At 40.3% G+C, this 20,057-nt stretch overlaps 1 protein-coding gene across 1 annotated transcript; it reads right to left on the reverse strand.

The window, feature by feature from the left end:
- Window positions 1-16,321: 16,321 nt before the first annotated feature.
- On the reverse strand, window positions 16,322-17,741 carry LOC113780112. Its single transcript, XM_027325929.1, has 2 exons — window positions 17,421-17,741; window positions 16,322-16,879 (listed from the first exon to the last, which is right to left on the reverse strand). Exons 1-2 carry the CDS (start codon window positions 17,739-17,741, stop codon window positions 16,418-16,420), a joined length of 783 nt encoding a protein of 260 aa, XP_027181730.1. The 3' UTR covers window positions 16,322-16,417.
- Window positions 17,742-20,057: the final 2,316 nt, after the last annotated feature.

Consider the following 20,057-nt stretch of genomic DNA (forward strand, 5'->3'; position numbering starts at 1 on the left):
AAGTATCTGCAAGGACCACAATAATGCATGTAACATGGACGAAGTATCTGCAAGGACCCAACGACTCAGATGTACCTTTTCATGACAAACAGAGCATTCTTGTGGAAATTTGCAGTGGTCAGATGGAAGAAAATAAGATTTGTAGCAGTGAGAGATTATGATCCTTGTGCTTCACAGTTGTTGACTGCAAGGCACATTTTTTTTGGATCCAAAATGGACAACTAAGATGAATCGTCATCAACCTTACAGCAAGCATTACAGTAGAAAGTAGCTGGTCTCTGCTGTCGAAGAGGGTGGTCATGACAATCGAGCTTAATTTCCCGTTGATCCAAAATAGCACATGACAAATCGAGATCAAATTCGCACAAGGAACAGTGGTAGCTGGAAAACTTCCAATCATCTTGGCCACACGCACTACAGGTACAACTACGAGAAGAATAAGTTGGATTCCTAAGGAGGACTAAGTGATGCTAGGAGTGCATCCGGTATGTAATTTGTTGATGAAGCTCCGCACATTTTTTGTGGAGAAAGAAATCACAGGCTAAGCAATAGTATGTTGGAGGATCTAAGATTTGCTCCTGACACGCATAACAAACTACTAACTTTTGATCAATACTACCGTTGCCTTTTTTTTCTTCTGCAGCTCACTCAGGATGAGAGGGTGTTCCTCATGACTGAAATGGTTAAGTTGTTTTTCTTCCATTTCTCTTAAAACTGTTACGATCTTAAGTCTGGTATGGTTTTCGAAAGACTTTGAAATTAGAATTCAAAATAAGAAACAGAAAAAAAATGATTGGTTGTGTGATAGGGCAATCATTGAGTGTTATTACATTGATGTTTAGTCCTAATTTTGGTCAATTATTGTGTAGAGTAATGGGTTTATACTCATATTTGGTATTTGTGTTACCTGCAGACAACTGAGGTAAAAAATGGCAAAAAGAAGTGAATTTCCAGAAGACTAGTCCCTCCAGAGCGTGCCCACGCCAGAGATCGCAGAGCTGCGTGAAAAAGACGGACCGCGGGTCCTATCCCTGGAGCTACCGCCTTTCCTTGGAGACACATTCTGAACTTGTGTGGGATTAGAAAACCTTTGCAAAGATGACTTTTGGCAACAATTCAATGAGAAAAATAAGGAAGCAATCCTTTTGAGAAACAAACTCTAATTCGGAAAGCAAGTGTGCGGCAGCAAAGACTCTAAAAGGAATATAACAATAGACTAGGAAGACACCTTGGAGTTGTTGGGGACCTTTTTCTCCTGTTTTAATTTTGTCCTTATTTTTCTTCCTTCGGAACGTAACCTCTAGACTAGCGGCCGTATCTTTGGATTTTCTTCAAACAACGAAATTACTTTGCAAGTTTTCAATTGCTTCAACAGCATGAGATCAGGCTAAGTTCATTTATCTAATTGAGCAATAATTAAGGCCCAGAGCACGAATAATTGTGAGATCGTTTTGTTTATTCTAAATTCAGCGTTTGTGAGTATTTAATTATTCCTTGTTTGAATAGCCTAGTATTGTTCAGATCTATTGAATTAATGTGGTCAGTTATTCAATTGTCTGAATAGTATACTGTCAATTAGGACAGGAGTGCGTATCACTTGATTGTCTTAAATTAGTGGCGAACGAGACAACTTCATTGCCTCGCAAGCAGTCTAATCGGTGCCGTAGGAATAATTAATCTAGTTTAAATGAACTCGCATATGTGTTTGTTAACTAGAATTGGGTCTCTCTAATTCCTAAAGCTGTGAATAGATTAAATTTTTCGAGCGTCTCTGGGGTTTATCTATTTTACAAGGGGGTAGTTTAAGAGCGTCTCTGGACTACCATATAATTAAGGAGAGATTGGTGATTTGGCGGTTGTTGAACTGCTTTAACCAATTTATTTGCGAACGAGTGAATTAATTCTGGTATTTATGATCAATTGTGTGAATTGGTGCCGAGATTATCTCCTTGACCAGGTTGAGTCAATTACTTGTTTGTTATATTATTTAGCTACTGCACTTTTGTGAAGTTGAAATTCAGTATCTCTGCAACTTTAAATTGTTTCTTTTATCTCTCTTCCAAAAATCCCCCAATTATCTGTGTGTAATAAGTCTACCGGTTCCCTGAGAAGACGATCCTACTCACCACTATACTCATTTAGTTTTGGTAGTAGGTCTAATATAAATTTTATTTTTGGTAGTTGGACGGCCACCAAATTTTGGCGCCGTTGCCAGGGAACTAGTGCTTGAAGTGATTTATTGCATAGGCTTGTTTAGCCTTTGTTTTATGTCTCGATCTTCCCGCACAGGAAGACTCGAATTTGATCCTGAGAACAAGAAAACTGCAAGGAGGTTGACGAAAGAGACTAAGTTGCTAAAACAACAAACTTCAATAGCCTTGCCCTCTGGAGTTGAACGAAATTTTGACTTTGGTGATTCATCAGTTGAACTGGAAGCAAACTTGCCTGGACCCAACGAGACAATAGCAGCCCAAAGAACCTTGAGAGAGCTCGCAACCTCGAATGTTAATCAGCAGCCTCTATGCATTACATATCCTGACACTGAGGAGGCTTTTGAATTAAAATCTGGGCTAATTCACTTATTACCTACTTTTCGTGGCATTGTAGGTGAGAATCCACATAAGCACTTGAAGGAATTTCATGTAGTGTATTCAACCATGAGACCTCAGGGAGTTACTGAGGAGCAAGTCAAGTTACGTGCGTTTCCATTTTCCTTAGCAGACAAGGCTAAGGACTGGTTGTTCTACTTGCCATCGGGGTCTATCACTATATGGAAAGGATTAAAACGAAAATTTCTTGAGAAGTTCTTCCCTGCCTCTAGGGCTGCCAACATTAGGAAGGAAATATGTGGGGTTAGGCAGGAAAATGGAGAGACTCTCTACGAATACTGGGAGCGGTTTAAACAACTGTGTGCCAGTTGTCCATACCATCAAATTTTTGACCAACTATTGATCCAATATTTTTACGAGGGACTCCTACCCATGGATAGGAGCATGGTCGATGCAGCTAGTGGAGGAGGTTTAGTTAATAAAACAACAGACGAAGCCAAATTGCTGATCTCGAACATGGCTGAGAATTCTCAATAGTTTAGAGTCAGATCTGAGGACCTGACTAGGAGAGTTAATGAGGTGAATCATTCGGACCTGACGAATAAATTAACTGAACTAACGGCTCTAGTTCGTCAGATAGCAGTGGGGCAAGTACAGGCAGTTAAAGCATGTGGGATATATGCTACTCCTGAACATGTGATCGACATGTGTCCGGCTCTTCAAGAAGACCCTTTCGAGCATGCCAATGCCATGGGAGGTATGTCTGGACCTCTCCAAAGGAGAAATGACCCCTACGCTCCCACATACAACCCAGGGTGGCGGAACCACCCCAACTTCATCTATGCTCAGAAACCTTCGGGTTCCCAACAACCATTTCAACAGAGACCACCTATACAGTAACCGTCCATATCTAATGCAAGTATGTCTCTGGAAGACATGGTTAAATCATTAGCTGACAGCACTTGTCAAATGCGGCAGGATTCGCAGAGATTTCAACAAGAGACTCGTGCAAGTATTAGGACTTTGGAGACGCAAAAGTCGCAACTGGCATCTTCAATGAGCAACTTTGAGAATGGTAAAAGGAAGTTACCATCTCAGGTAATCCCTAATCCAAAAGAGAATGCAAGTGCAATGCTTCTACGAAATGAAAAGGAGGTGCAATCCTCAAAATTAGAGGCAACAGGAGTAGAAGATGAACGAGAGTGTGGGGAGCCTGAGAAGGAAAAAGGTAAGCACCTGGCCATTTGTTCCTAAGTCCTTTGAAATTAACCCTCCTTTTCCTGGCAGGTTTGCTAAAACCAAGAAAGAGGAGTCAGAAAAGGAGATTTTGGATACCTTTCGGAAGGTGGAAATCAACATCCCTCTATTTGAGGCGATTAGACAATTGTCGAAATATGTAAGGTTTCTGAAGGGGTTATGCATTAACCGGAACAAATTGAATCTCCAAGACAAAGGTAAGGGTAGGTGAGAATGTGTCGGTAGTCCTCCAAACGAAGTTGCCACAAAAATGCAAAGATCCAAATATGTTCACGATACCCTGCATCATAAGCCAGAAGAGGATAGAAAAAGGTATGCTTGATCTAGGTGCATCTATTAACGTTATACCTTTATCAGTATTTAAGGCCTTGAACCTAGGACCTCTAAAAGATATAATTCAACTAGCCGATAGGTCAAATGTTTACCCTAAGGGTGTAGTTGAAGATGTCTTAGTGAAAGTTAGTGAGTTTATCTTTCCTGCTGATTTTTACATTGTTGACATGAATGATGATAACTCAGTTAACTCAATTGTACTCCTTCTGGGTAGACCATTTATGAGTACGGCCAAGACCAAGATAGATGTGCATAAAGGTACCCTGTCCGTAGAGTTTGACGGGGAACCAATTATTTTTAACATTTTCGATGCAATGAAATACCCGGATGATACTGAGTCTGTTAACTATATTGGTGTCACTAATTTCATTGTCCAAAATCACCTTGAGCAGAATCTTACGGATGGCAAACTGGAATTCATGCTACAACAACGCAAGACGAATGCAGACGTGGAAAGTGAGGATGAAGAGGACACTATAGAAGCCATTATGTTACTAGACTCACTTCCTGCACTTCTCGACAGGTCAGTAGACTCATTCTTACCATTGTCTACTACTAATGAGAGAATTTTACCTTTTGTTGAACAGGCACCCAATCTGGGATTGAAGGAATTGCCAAAGCACTTGAAGTACACTTACCTTGGAGATCATGGCACTCTGCCAGTCATCATTGCAAATGATCTGACTGCGGTACAAGTAGAAAATCTCCTACGAGTTTTGCAGGAGTATAAACCAACAATCGAATGGACGTTGGCAGATATCTAAGGTATAAATCCATCTGTTTGCATGCACCATATTTTACTTAAGCCAGAAGCAAAATCGGTGACGGAACGTCAGAAGAAACTCAACCTAGCCATGAAAGAGGTGGTGATGAAGGAGATTCTCAAACTATTGGAGTTAGAAATTATTTTTTTCTATCTCCGATAGTGAGTGGGTGAGCCCAATGCATGTTGTCCCTAAAAAGACCGGCATTACACTTGTACGGAATGAAAAGAATGAGTTGGTGCCGGTGAAACTCCAAAATGGATGGAGAATGTGTATCGACTTCAGGAAATTAAATGCGGCCACAAGGAAGGATCATTTTCCATTATCATTCATCGATGAGATGCTCGAGAGGTTGGCAGGTAAGTGTTTCTTTTGCTTTCTTGATGGGTACTCTGGGTATTATCAAATCACTATTGCTCAAGAGGACCAGCACAAAACCACCTTCACTTGCTCATTTGGCACTTTTGCTTATCGCCGTATGCCTTTTGGGTTGTGTAATGCTACTGGAACGTATCAAAGATGCATGATGAGTATTTTTTCTGACATGATTGAAAACTGCATTAAAATATTCATGGATGATTTCACAGTTTATGGTGATTCGTTTGATCAATGCTTGCATCATTTAACAAAAGTTTTATAGTAGTGCATTGAAACAAATTTGGTTCTTAATTATGAAAAGTGTCATTTTATGGTGAAGGAGGGTATTGTTTTGGGTCATTTTTTTCATCTAGGGGTATCGAAATTGATAAAGCAAAGGTTGATTTGATTACTAACTTACCTTACCCCACTAATGTCAAGGAGATTCGTAGTTTTCTGAGTCATGTAGGTTTCTACAAATGTTTCATCAAGAACTTCTCACGAATTGCACAACCTTTGTCCCAACTCCTTCAAAAGGAGGCATCATTTGATTTTGGAGATTCGTGTAAAGTGTCCTTCAATACACTAAAGAGTATGTTGACCATGGCGCCAATCATTCAACCTCCCGATTGGAGCCTACCATTTGAACTTATGTGTGACGCAAGTCAGTATGCGGTGGGAGCTGTGCTCGATCAGAAAAATGGGAAGTGTAGCCATGTCATTTACTATGCGTCAAAAATATTGTTGCCGGCTCAATACAACTATACCACCACTGAGAAGGAGCTTTTAGCAATTGTTTTTGCTTTTGAAAAATTTTGATCGCATTTATTTGGATCGAGAGTAACAGTTTTCTCTGATCATGCAGCCCTGAAATACTTGTTGGCCAAGAAGGAGTCCAAACCAAAACTCATTTGTTGGATACTCCTGCTGCAAGAGTTTGACTGGGAGATCAAAAATCGGAAAGGGGTAGATAATTTAATGGCAGACCATTTGAGCCGATTAATTCGAGAAAAAAAAGGAGTGCCTATATCTGAGGTATTTCCAGATGAACACCTGTTCCATCTTAGCGATAAGGAACCCTGGTACGCTGACATTGTTAATCTTTTGGTCAGTCACAAATTTTCAAGTGGTATGAGTAAGAATAAGAATGATAAAATAATCCATAACTCCCGATATTATATTTGGGATGAGCCCTATTTGTGAAAAATAGGCTCTGACTAGATTATTCGGCGATATGTTTCACATGAGAAAATCCCCTCTATACTTATTCATTATCATAGTTATGCTTGTGGCAGTCATTTTGGTCCTAAGAGAACTGTTAAAAAAAATACTTGATTGTGACTTTTATTGGCAAACCTTGTTTCGTGATGCTTATTTGTTCTGTAAAAGATGTGAAAAATGCCAAAAGTTTGGGAGTTTATCTCACCGGGATCAAATGCCTCAGGTTCCTATGTTATTTTATGAAATCTTTGATGTTTGGCATGGGACCGTTTCCTAGTTCTTTTGATTTTTTTTATATCCTGTTAGCTGTCAACTATGTGTCAAAATGGGTAAAAGCAAAGGTTACTCGAACTAATGATTCACAAGTTGTTGCAAAATTTCTTAAGTCCAACATTTTTAGTAGGTTTGGAGTGCCAAGAACGGTTATCAGTGATCAAGGTACTCATTTCTGCAATTGCGCTATTGAAACACTGATGCGTAAGTACAGTGTTCACCACCGAATTAGTACTACCTACCACCCGCAAACCAACGGGCAAGTTGAAGTCTCTAACCGTGAGATCAAGAATATCTTGGAGAAAACGGTCAACCCAAATCGCAAGGATTGGAGTACCCGATTGGATGATGCACTATGGGCATATCGAACGGCATATAAGACACCAATCGAAATGTCTCCGTACATATTGATTTTTGGTAAAATGTGTCATCTACCTGTGACAATTGAACATCATGCATTTTGGACAGTTAAACAGTGCAATTTGAATGTGGATCGAGATGGCAAGGAAAGGAGGCTCCAACTTCAAAAGTTGGAAGAAATTCGTTTGGAGGCTTACGACAATGTCCAGCTTTACAAGGAACGCACAAAATCCATCCATGATCGATTCTTATGATAAGCAATTTTTTATAGGGTAAAAGGTACTTTTATTCAACTCAAAATTGAAATTCATGCTAGGTAAGTTGCGATCCCGATGGATTGGATCATATGTTGTTGTCAACGTTTTTTCCAATGGTGCAGTTGAAATTAGAAGTTTGGAGACTGACAAAAGTTTTAACGTTAATTGTCACTGTCTCAAGCCGTTTATGGATGTTTCAGAGATTGGCACTGTGGAGGAGATCCATTTGCTCGACCCCAGTTCTAATTAAGTTGTTAATCCTCTCATTGTCTGGCCATAGACATTAAATAGAGGCGCTACTTGGAAGGCAATCCAAGGATTTCAAATTTTTTGTTATTTTTGTGTGTCCAAGATCATTGTGTTTAGATTCCCATTGACGATCAATCTTTATTGTAGGTCATGGGTGTTTCTGTGCAATTTTATTCTGGATTGGGGGCACAAAATTGTGGGCAGGAGACTTCACGTTACAAGGCGTGCCCGCGCCTTGTACTCATCGCAAATCAACACTCTTATAAAAGTGGTGGACAGAATACTTACACTTTCAAGGCGTGCCCACGCTTTACAGGGATGCGTTCGATGACCGGTTCCAAGAAATTGATGATCACCTGACTTTCGGCTCCAAGACATGCTCACGCCGCACAGCACATCGCGTCGGACATATTACAACACCATGGTCAGACAACTTGCGTCTCCAAGACATGCCCACGCCTTCCAACCGACGCACATGGTACCCTTCTCAAGTCCCTCATTTTTCTATCTTTTTCTTTTCTTTTCTTGTCCTGTCTTTTTCTCCATTTTGGTCTTCCTTGGTCTGCCCCAACCTTTGATTCACTCTCCACCTGCTGCTACTCAACTTCCCCCTAAACACACACGTCTCCATCGCCATTGCTGCACCCGCACGACCACCGGCGCTGTCCACGCCACGCCGCATGCCCACTGCCGTCCACCGCCGCTGTTCGCTCCTCTCCCGCTATCTCTCTCGTTCTCGCACAAGCCTTCGCTGCACCTGCGCGCCACTATCGCGCCCACCGACGCTACCCATGCACGCCGCGCCGCACATCACTGTCGCCATCGCCGCTGTCCGTTCTCTTTCTCATCCTCGCACAGCGTGACGTTGCCCGAAATTGATTGTTGACTGAAATTGGGGGAATCTCGTATCTGCTTTCCATTGCTTTTATCTGTCTTGGTGACACCTGTGAGTTCTGGTGGGTCTAAAATTTGGTACACGTGTTTTGGTGATTTACCCCTTTGTTGATTATAATTGACTGTTGATTTCATTTTTGGGTCTCGATTTTGTTTGTTTTCACTTTTATTTGCCAACATAACGTTAGTGGGGCATCTTTGTGTCTACATCGTCCCTTGTTGTTGACTGTTGACGGTGGGTAGTGTTTTTGTGGTCTTGTGTCTTCATTTGGAGTTTTCTTATCAGTTCTGTGCCTTTTGTCAATGATATTTTTGCCTCCCATGGCTCCAAAAAAAGCAACTACGTCTGGTCTATCTGGTTCCCAGCCTCGTAAGAGGCAAGCCCCAATTCAAGCCCCACTCAGTTCTGTTTAGGTCTCTTTAAGAATACTATATCTCCTAGGACCTGGGGGGAGTCTATCACTGACCTTACACCGGAACAAAAGGACCAATTAATTGGCTTGCTGCCATGTCCTTTTGCTCCGTGTAAGTGTTTTCATGGTCCAACCCTGGATCATTTGCAAATTGTACGAAAAGTTGAACAGTTGTTATCTCAAATTGGTTGGCAGCAGTATCTGGTCATTGACTATCCTACATTTGAGGAGCTGTATTATAAATTCTACTCCACTTTTGAGTTCACTAAAAACGAATTCATCACTTTGGATGAGTCGGGGGTGATTAAATTTAAATTAAGGGGTATCCCACAAGATATGTCCATTAATGACTTTAATCTGATTTTGGGGTTTGTCAGTGAGGATACCATTTCCTCCGGGACGTATATCAACAGTGCGTGTGATTACACTAGACCATTTACTAGTGACTGTATTGACATATGGAGGAAGTGGTCCACGGACCCTCAACTCTATAATCCGAGTCAGTCCAAGGCCTCTCATCTTAAGGATTCGGTTTTGAAGGTTATCCACAAGTTCTTAGCCTACAACTTCTCGGGTCGGAAGAATTCGTCCGACACCCTTGCAAAGGCTGAATTCTATTTTCTTTGGTACATGCGCAACAAGGTACATGTCAGCTATGGGTATTGGGTGGTCACTCAAATGTAACCCGTCCTTCAAAAGCGGCATAAGTCGGTAATTATGAGCTCGCTTATTATTCACTTGGCTGTTCGGTTGGGATTACTTGAACTTGACAAGGAACACAAGTTCGCTCTAACTCGCGAAATTGAACCCTTGGACTTGCGTAGCTTAGAAAGAATGGGGGTGATTTTCAAAGTGGGAGATGTATATCAGATGGCGCCCCCTGGCGATGGCAGGCCACAACCTCGGGTTCCTCCTACTATTTTCCCTACTGGTTTACCACCCCGCACTGATCAGACGCGTCCGTCCTCTTCCCACGCTCCCTCTGCTTGGGATTCCCAATACCGTGCCCTCCAAGATTTTGTCCGTGAATTTGGCGAGCCAGTGGAGGGACTGGATGGCCGTCTCGCTGCGCTACAGGTTTTCGCCCGTATTCAGACAGAGAATCAGGCAGCTTTCTTCGCCCATATCGGCTTTCAACCGCCTCATCCTCCTCCCCCATAGTGCTGTCATGCCCTCGTTGACCCTCAGGGAAGCTTCTGTTCCTTTCTTTTTACTATCTGTTTTTCTTTGCTCCATTGAGGACAATGTAGATATCTGGTGTAAGGGGAGTAGTTTTAGCTCTTTAGGTTTGATAGTTTTGTAGGTTTAATAGCAATATATAAAAAAAAGAAAGATAAAACAAAAACAAAAACAAACACAAAAATAACAAAAAAAATGGAAAAATAGGAAAAGGAAACAAAAAAGATATAGGTGACGAGTTTGGTTGGCCTCAAATTGAAAATGTCTGGAACTTGATGCTATGATGATAATTGCAATTACTCTACAAGTAGGAGCAATGATTTTATGTGGTTGAATGTCTTATTTTCTTGATAATGGAATTAATGAGAAAATTTGCAAGACTTAACTATTAATGTCCTGTTGTGAGCCGTCGAGCCAATGAGCACTGTATTGATAACTGTTCCATTTTCTTTCTTTGAGTGATATCACACATGATTTGATTGTTCTAGAACTTGCTTTGTTGTGTATGTCAAGTTCACATCCCTGAATTTGATGTATTAAAATGATAAGGACACTTGGTTCACCATTTTTAGCTTTCTAAAGACCAATTTAATCAAATCTCCCCTAATTGACCATGGTTGAGTCTAGACCTTTTCTTTGTTTAATAACTCATTTTGTCACCCCTAAACCTCTTGTGTTCGAACCCTCTTTGTTTCTATCCTGTGTCAAAGGAATGTCTTGATTTCAGTGCATGATGATTCGGAATTGGGTTGAAAGGAGATAATTGGAGTTAACAAGTGTGTTTATATCTCCATGTAGTTGGGCGTATTTGAAACAAAACAAAACAAAAAGGAAAGAAAAAAAAGAAATCAAAAGAAAAAAAAGAGAAGGGGGAGAAAGAGAAGAAGGAGCACACCGAGAAAGAAAAAAAAGAAAGAAAGAGCACTCCAAGAAAGAAAGAAACACAAAAGAAAGAAGAAAAAGAGAGCTCTGAAGTGCTGATGTCAATATGTGTTCTTTTGAGATAATTGGGTGAAATCCTTGGTTGTGCTGCCACTTGCTAAATCTTTTTGGGGATTATTGCGTATGTTTGAAAAGATCAGGGGAATGAAGAAGGAAATTGAAAGTCATGCAGTGGGTCAACAGTATGTCCTTTGACATAATGAGCCTAAATCACATGTTTGATCCAACCTATGCCTAAACCCCATTACAACCTGCATCAAGACCCTTTGATTTTTGCATTAAATTTGATTTTAGTGGTGGCGATATAATATATTAGCAAGCATTTGGTAACATCATTTTATTGTGTGGTGAGAGTGACCCCTTGTGTTTCATGTCAGTGTGGTGAGTGGTCATATACCATCCTATCAAAGAGTGCTAAGTCTTGCAATTTCTGAATTGAATGACATTGTAGGAGGATAGGACGCTTGAATTCGCATATTCGCCCGCCATATGTGTGTAGCTGTAATTGTATCTCTGAACTTTGAAATGCTTGAAGACAAACATTGGAGGTGTGATATTTGGAATAATATTTCAAATAATATTGACCTTTTCCTCAAATAATGAGACATAGCTGAAATAATGTTTGGACCATGAAATCATCCTATTCAAAGAAGTCAATGGTGCTACTTGCTGATTTGGACATGTAGTTTGACTCTGACGTCAATGGTGCTACTTGCTGATTTGGACATGTAGTTTGACTCTGACGATAATGGAAGGAAACCCGACTGCCACGTAGATGTAAGGATAAAACTTTGCTGGCTATTCATTAATTAGGACAACCACGGTGTTTGGTAACTTTGAAGAGCATGCTGAAGGTTGGGATTCCTAAAACATACGTTCGGGGCCCACTACTCCTTTAGCGAGAACTAAGCCATGCAAAAGGGAATTTGCATGTCGTAAAATCAAACACTTCCAACTTTGCTGTTTTGGTCCGATTTAAGTTATGCAAAATTCATCGGAAAGCATAAGAGGAGCGCAATTTATTGCAAACAAGCTTCTCCATTTAATATAAGCAACTGCATCAAACTTGTACTAAGAACCACATGTTCATTACAGAGAGTTAACAACGAAACGCATTCAACAGTTTATTGCTACAGTAAGCCTCACTATTGAATATTTCTCCACCCTTGGCCCTCACATCGTCTAATACCTGTGTGGGTATTAGATTTTTTTTATTCTCATTCACCTACTGTCTCCGCCTTCATGACGCGGCATGCATTTGATTAGCCATTTCTTCTCTCATTCCCTTCCATTCTTCTATTTCTTGCGGGGACGTCAATGGTTGAATTTGTGGATATGGAGGAGCTCCACATTCGCCTTCGAATAACATGTCCTCTTGCTCGTACATCATGAAGTGATCATCTGAAGGCTGATTTTCCCTAAGAAAATTATGTAGTGCGCAACATGCAATAACGACATTGATTTGCGTTTGCATATTTGAATACGGAACCGGACCCCTTAAATAGGCAAAACGTTGTTTCAGGACACCAAAGGATCATTCAATTACATTACGAAGCTGAGAGTGACGAGTATTAAACAGTTCTTTCGGCCCTTGTCCTCGACCACGTCCTTGTCCAACCCTTACGTTACGTCCTCCCTTGAATGGTGCTAAAAAACCGAACACCATCTTATAAGTCGCGTCAACGAGGTAGAACTTGCCTGCTTCCAAATTAAGAAGTTTAGGACATTAGGGAACCTTGAATAGTTACCCTTCCTAAAATATTTATGTGAGGCATATTAATAAAAATCAAATTTTTTATAACCTTGGGGGGGAAATGGAAAATCGGTGTGCATTCTCATTGCGTGTTCTAGGACCCGTGCATCGTGCGCGCTGCTTTCCCATCCGGCATATACATATATGAACCGCATATCATGGTCACATACAGCTAACACATTCTGGCTTTGAGTCCCATGCCTATTTGTGTAGGCCATCTGCTCGTTCACCAGAACTGTAGCAGGGATATGTGTGCCGTCCAAAGCACCCACACAATCCTGCATTTATTTCACAGAGGATCATAAATTTGAGATAAAAAATGCATGATAATATGCCTTACTACAGCAATAAATTAGTTGTCTAGACTTTTTTAAAAAATGTCTTGAATTATCTCGTAGCTTTTGATATCTGGTTGGACCATGAGACAGAAATGGGAGTTTTTGCATTTGAGTCCGTGCTTTACCTCAATCAATGGGTGGTGAAGCAATGCGGGTAACTGATTGATGAATTTATTTGTGGAGTTTGGCTATCACAATACCTTGAACCAAGGATAATACTTGGTGCTATATCTTATTTTTGGATGTACTTCGTCACTTTGTTTTGGTTTAATAATCCTTTGTGCAAATCGACATAACCCCAACAGCACTTCTGCTACATTTCTATGAATGGTTTCCGTTGAATGTTGAAATCTTTCAGCTACTACACGAGTTCGCGTGCTGTGACTTAGCATAACTAAAGTAATGGCTAGCGATTCCTCAATTGAGACATGCTTGTGTGGATTCTGAGGTACGTAATTATTGCCTACTAGAACATCACAAAGCCGCATAAAATTGTCTACTGTGATTCGGCAATTCTCCAAAATACGTAGTGGGTGACCTGTTATTAGCTCTTGAACCCACTTCCAACCAGGCATGTCAGAATTGCGGCAAGGTATTTTAATTAGAGGTCCATCGTAACGTTCGGCTTTCGGCGAAAAAAGTATCATAGCTGCAGCATTGAGAATAGCCTCTTCGTCTTCTTCAGATCGTGAGCCAGAAGAGGAGGAAGCGAAGTACGGGTTGAAGTTTGCCATGCACGAAAAGTAGCTAAAATCCTGCAATCGTATAATAAAGTGTGTTATTACTTAATTAAAATGCAGCGTGAAATCAGTACTTTTAGTAGGACTGTGGAAATAGAGGCATTGAATGCAAGAAAAAATCGAAGGCCGGCCGATGGGAGGGAGAGCATTAACCCACGACAGGGCTTTACGTTAGCTGAAGTGGCAGTGGTCCCTTGTTTGCTAGGGAAGGGAAAAGCTGATAAACCCACTCCTTATGTGGTTTCAGTAACGGTGATGAAGAATGGGGTTGCACTTCTTTTGGAAAATAAGAAACTTGGATGGCCTTCTAAAGTTTTGCAGGAGATGTTGCGAACTCAAGGTGGTGTGAATCAGGTCTAATGTTAGGGTATATATATAGGGTTGAATTAGTAGGTTGGAAGCTTTAGTCGGAGGCCTGCATAGAAATTTGTCGTCCCATGTGAAGTTGTACTAGTTTCCCATGTGTAACAGAGAGAAAGAGATGCCTAATCTGTTCATACTATGCCTTCCTTGGAATCTCCTGTATATTTGCTCTAATTATTTGCAAAAGCGAAAAACATTGCAGGCAAGGTAGTGGGCCTGCTCACTTTCGGTGATTTGAGACAAAGGTTATCGAATATACATGCATGAGGTACAATCATCCTACTGTCGAATTGGCAACAAACGTCCGCTGCTCTCATCCCACTTTGTTGACAAACACAAGCCTATATGTATGTAGTATGACTCAAGCAGAGTGCTTTTTTATTTTGGATTACGTGTGTGTGAGGAGATGTTGAGATAGCACGCGTGACTTTTCTTCCCAGGCATCATCCGGTAATGCTGCATGAAGCAACCTGTTCTTCGTGGCTTTCTGTAATGATTCCAACAGCCCATTATTGTAGGACTGTGTTCTAGTTTGCAAATGGATTCATTCATGCACGAATCCGTGCATTACAAGGTGATTGATAAGGCCTCCTGATAATGGAAGAGTTACTTGTTTTGCTTCTTTGGACTAAGCGTTCAACTAATGGAATGTTTTTGATTCGGTTTTCACAAACCCGCGATTGTTATTCAAAGGTTTCTTTCAGCAATTAAATGAAAGGCTAATTTAGTTTTTATGTCAAACATTTATGAGAAAAATGATATCCAAAGTAATTTGCAATTTTCGTAATAAAAAGATTTCAGTTAATTTGGTAGTTAATGATTAAGTTTTTGAGCCTAATATTTATAGTTGAATTTAATTTCAACTGATGTGTACTGGTAATTAATTTTGGTAATTGTACATTTTTTTTTGGGTTGCAAAATATATAATTTATAGTACTTTAATTTTCCCGGGGTTTAATTTCCCGGGATTTATTTGCCGGCAGTTTATAGAGCCGTGAAATGACCTGTTATTCAAGTTTCGGTGGAAGGAATTTGAGGTTATTTTGCAAACTGGAAATTTGCTTATTACTACAAACTGTTATTTTTAGTTTTTTTGCAAAACATGTCACTTAATCTGCTTTATGTCATGTAGTTGATGATGGAAGCTCGGTTCATTACGAGCTACTCAAATACTAGAAAATAATTACAAATGAGAATTGCAATTGTACAATTGAAATGCGGTTTTACATTAAACCAATCCATATATAATTAAGTAACTCTTAATTATAAAGACAAATTCCTGTAAAAGAATTTAAATAACAACTGAAAACACACACTACTTTTTATTTTAATTACACTACTGTATCAAATCGCACGTTAAAAAAACAACTTTCAATAGCTTCAAAAGGGGAACAGACAGAAATTGCGGTAGCCAAGTGAAAAGCTCGGTCCATGACATGTACTAAGCCTAATATGAACTGCTCTCCTTTCGAACTAGACCATGGAATAACTAAATGTAGCTTGGCGGTGAGAACTACAATCACATGCAAATAAATAATAAGAATGGTCCCTCCAAAATCTAAAAAGTTTAGAGAGGCTCAAGCAGCAAATAAAAAACTAGAACTGGAGGAAGTTAACTTGGGCAGAAGCCAACAACTAATTCCGGAGGTGGATGATATCCAACATACAGCCACATGCACGTTGAATCCAGCTAAGACATTTATATAAAATAGCTCACTCAAGCTTAAGTAACTAAACCAATTTATAGCTCTTAACACATTCTTAATAAAAGTCATGGCATCTTGCTTAAACATACTACTGAAACTAGTAAATGTATACTTAGTGTACATAACCAGCTATGCAGTCATCCGAAATGACACAAATGGGCACACAAGGAATGTGGTGATCAAAGCTTCGTAGAATTCCACCACTTGTTACAGCAACATATAAAATGAAAAAACACAGGGAAACCAACTGTCCGAAATTAGCAATAACAGAGGCACAGCAGAAACACATCTATTGAAGTTACTCCCAGGGGATTTAGGTCCCCTACTTGCCGACGATCTTTGGCACGATGAACAAATTAATCCATGTTATCCGCTCACTCTCACTGAAGCTAATAAATAAAGCCCGGAACTCCCCATCCAACAATTCTCTCAAGACATACATGTGTACAGTATCGTCCAACTTCAGGTCCTAAACTGCTTTCTTAGCAACCTCAATTGAATACTTCTCCTTCGATTCTCTTTCGGAACATGCAATCGAAGAATATCTATTGAAGTTGCTCAGTGCCTCTTGGTAGTTCTCCGAACCCGACCTTCGGGACTTGGTTCCTCTAGAGCCTTCATTCTCAGAACTTTGTGGAGCACTACCCAACGGTCGTTTGCCAGGATTACGCATAATTGGGCTGCCAGTATCGTCCGATGTGCCCTTAGAATCTGCTGGGTTGATGACAGAACTAGAGGCAACTCCTTTGCCTTTGAGGGTCGAATCACCCCTACGTCTACGGATACGAGGAGGCACAAATTGGGGTGCCACGAATTGGGCCGAAGATTGAGCATGGGTGCCTGTGGCATGCTTGCCGTCCATCACCTCATCCCATAGGATCATCAAATCAGCACTATTTGGGTGCTGGAATTCCACATAGCTTTTGTCAAGCTATTAGACAAACAACAAAGAAAAGACAGTTCATTAAAATACCATAACACTACCCAACAGAAGCCATTACTCTTGCTAACAGAAGCCAGATCAAAAGCGTAACAGAATTGACAGCAAACATAAGACAATTTATTTAAAATGCCAGGAAAGGTTAACAGAAGCAAACAACACTCCACAATGTTTCAGGAATCTAGTGTATGCCACTGTTTGCTATATAAAGTCCAGGCTACTGAATAAGTGACACTGGATTGAATAAGTGATAACAGAGCACTCCAAGCTTAAGACCAATGTATTTCTAATGAGACATAGTGTATGTCGAAGCAAAAACACACTCTCCACTAAAACTGTGACATTCCGGCACTAAAACCATTCAGACAGGACACCAACAGCCTTTCTTATATGAACAAAATGAAGAAATGGGACACTCACTTCAACTAAACCAAAATGTGTACAACCAGTTGGGTTCGTTTTAGCTCTTTCGAACCAGAAAGGTGCAAATTTAATTGCAAATATAGTAGAAGGCAGAGGTCGAACAACATACCTTCCACAAATATCCCCATTGCTCTTTTCCGGCTACAAAGCATCTGTGTTCCTCGTCCCATCCTATCCCCGTCTCTGGCTTGGCAGAATCACCTCGGAGGTGTGTGAAAAGTCTCCATTTGTCGACCACACGATAGAACTTCGACTGGGATTGAGTGCCAGTGCAAATAACCCCCAATTCTTGGGTCAAGTAGGCAGCCATTGCAGTGTGATTTGCCAAGGTGGTCCGAGTTGCCTCCCACCTTCCATCTTTGTGCCATTCAACATACGTTCGGATGTACATCTCCTCTTCCCAGTCTTCCCAGTGCTTCTTTTCAGACATCTATGATTCAGGACAAGAAAAGGAAAGTCAAAGGGTTACACAGATGCAAAATAAAGAGGAAACAGCAATGTTGCTTTCATTTTGATCGTATAAGAGGCCAGGTTTCAAATTTATGGGCACACCTCAAAGTAGTTGATTAGGCTTTCTTGAAAGTCGTTTGAGTCGCAACAAGACTTTGCACTGACCGAACTAGTCACACTTGATGGGGATGCTGAGGAAATAAGGAACAGAACAACCATTAACAAGAGTTAACTACATAAATTCAAAACGGAAGATAAATCGATAAGGATGGTTAGGTCGCAAAGCAGTGGTTTACCTGGACTTAAACTTAATTTTAACCTTTTTCTAGTGGGCATTAACACGTCCGACAGATTTGTTTCCCGAAAACTTTGTAGTTTCAGCTCTGCGAAAAAGTGACATACATAATAATTCGAAGGAGCATAAGCAAGCTCATAAAAAGAAACACGTGAAGATGGTATTCCAAGAACAGAACAAGATTCAAAGGCAGCACGCAAACAAGAAGTAGATCGAACATATTTCTGGGATTCTAGTGTTGAGCTACGGTTTACATACAAAAAACAAATTTGTCGTCCCCGGTCTATATGGGATATCTGGCTACTGTAAAATGATACGTTTAGTCCATAAAATAATTGGGGAAGTAAATGTAGTTATATATAGTTAACACGCCCGAGGCACTAATTTTAGTACCCAAACAAGCACTTGAAGACAAGACAGATGCTTAGAGAAAAGTCTAGGAAATCAAAGGGACAGAGCCTATCTATGGAAAAGAAAATACCTTGGGGTAATGAAAGTACAGACAACCAAACTTGATATAGCATTTGTACATTCAAAGACCCAATTAGTTACTCAAAGTTTCTACGCTGGAATGAAGCACTCTCCTACTTGGATAACAGCCATCAATGGCCATCCTCCAACAACCTGATATCAACGTATCATTGATCTGGTCAAGCATTATAAAGTTCAATAAAAGTGTGCAGGAACGATAGTCATAGAATCGTTCGCAAGGATCACGACCTTACAATTTCAATTCCAGAGCCAGAATCTCAAAAGGTACCCAACTCGACAAAAGTCCTGCCTAAACCAATTCAACATCAAGGTCAGTCATTATCAGAAGAAGAACTGTGTGTTGTTACTACAAATGTTTTCCTCATCGACATCGGTTATAATAGAGCAGAGGATGTTGTCTCAGCTCTAGCAAGAAACTGACAAAAAAGATGCTCCTTCTTGGGGTATAATCCAACTTTAGGACCACAAAACATGTAAAAATAAAAGCACTCCTCAGTGCAGGATGGGTTACGGTTCCATATTGCCAGAAATGCAGGCATCAGTCAATGCGTAGAAGGTGCCAACTGAGATGTGTAAATGTCATTTGAGGGCTACCAATAGAGAGTATATATTTTTTTTAGGCCAATCAAACCACCTTCATGAATCAAGCATCATCCGGGGTTCACAAAGAGTAGTACTAACACAAGACTATTCAAACTGGGCACTATTTCCTGGTTATACGGTGAAGACTATCAACAATAAAATAGAGAGAGTACTAACTGGAGAGAGTAATGCCGATTCAAACGAATCCTACCTGTTGACGTACTAAAATAGGTAATAGGAATTCAGCCCACAAGCCAAACAAGCATGATGACAATTATCAAGAAACCATAATTCTAAAACAGGGAGTAGAGTATTTATCAGAATACAAGAGTTGCAAGGAAATTAAGAAACCAAATATTTATACTGCAAAGCAAACTTAAAGTCATTCACGAACAGAGCCGAGCAGAGCAGGGAAAGGATTTAAACATCTTCTACATAGATTACAATTCTGCTCAAGTCCTATCAAAATAAGCAACGATGTATAAAGAAAGCAAAGGGGGAGATCCTCCGCTCCTCAGAACCTAAGCTTGGTAGAGAACTAGCGGTTAGGGAAAAGGACCAGTGTATGCTTGGTAGTAATTTATTTCACAAATCTACAAAGTGTTCTTCCACACAACCACTCACATTAATTTGAAAGTAATGAGTAAAAGAACAAATCGAGAGAACCCTAACACAGAGAGCTCTAATTTCATCAGATTGTAGTTATCAGAACTGCTAAATTTTTGGTACATTATGGTAACTTGTCCAAACATCCAAATAGAGACATAACTTAAACAAGAAAGTGCAGTCGGTATCGAGGATCAGGATTGCTTACCGAATTCAATTTGTCACAACCCCTCAAATAAATGCAAATTGTTCAAGCTTTGTGTTCATGCTCGAACGCCGCTGATGAAAAGGAAAAAAGCAATTGAAGCACGGTGATGAACG

This window comes from Coffea eugenioides, chromosome 8 (assembly GCF_003713205.1).
Source record: "Coffea eugenioides isolate CCC68of chromosome 8, Ceug_1.0, whole genome shotgun sequence".
Taxonomy (NCBI): domain Eukaryota; kingdom Viridiplantae; phylum Streptophyta; class Magnoliopsida; order Gentianales; family Rubiaceae; genus Coffea; species Coffea eugenioides.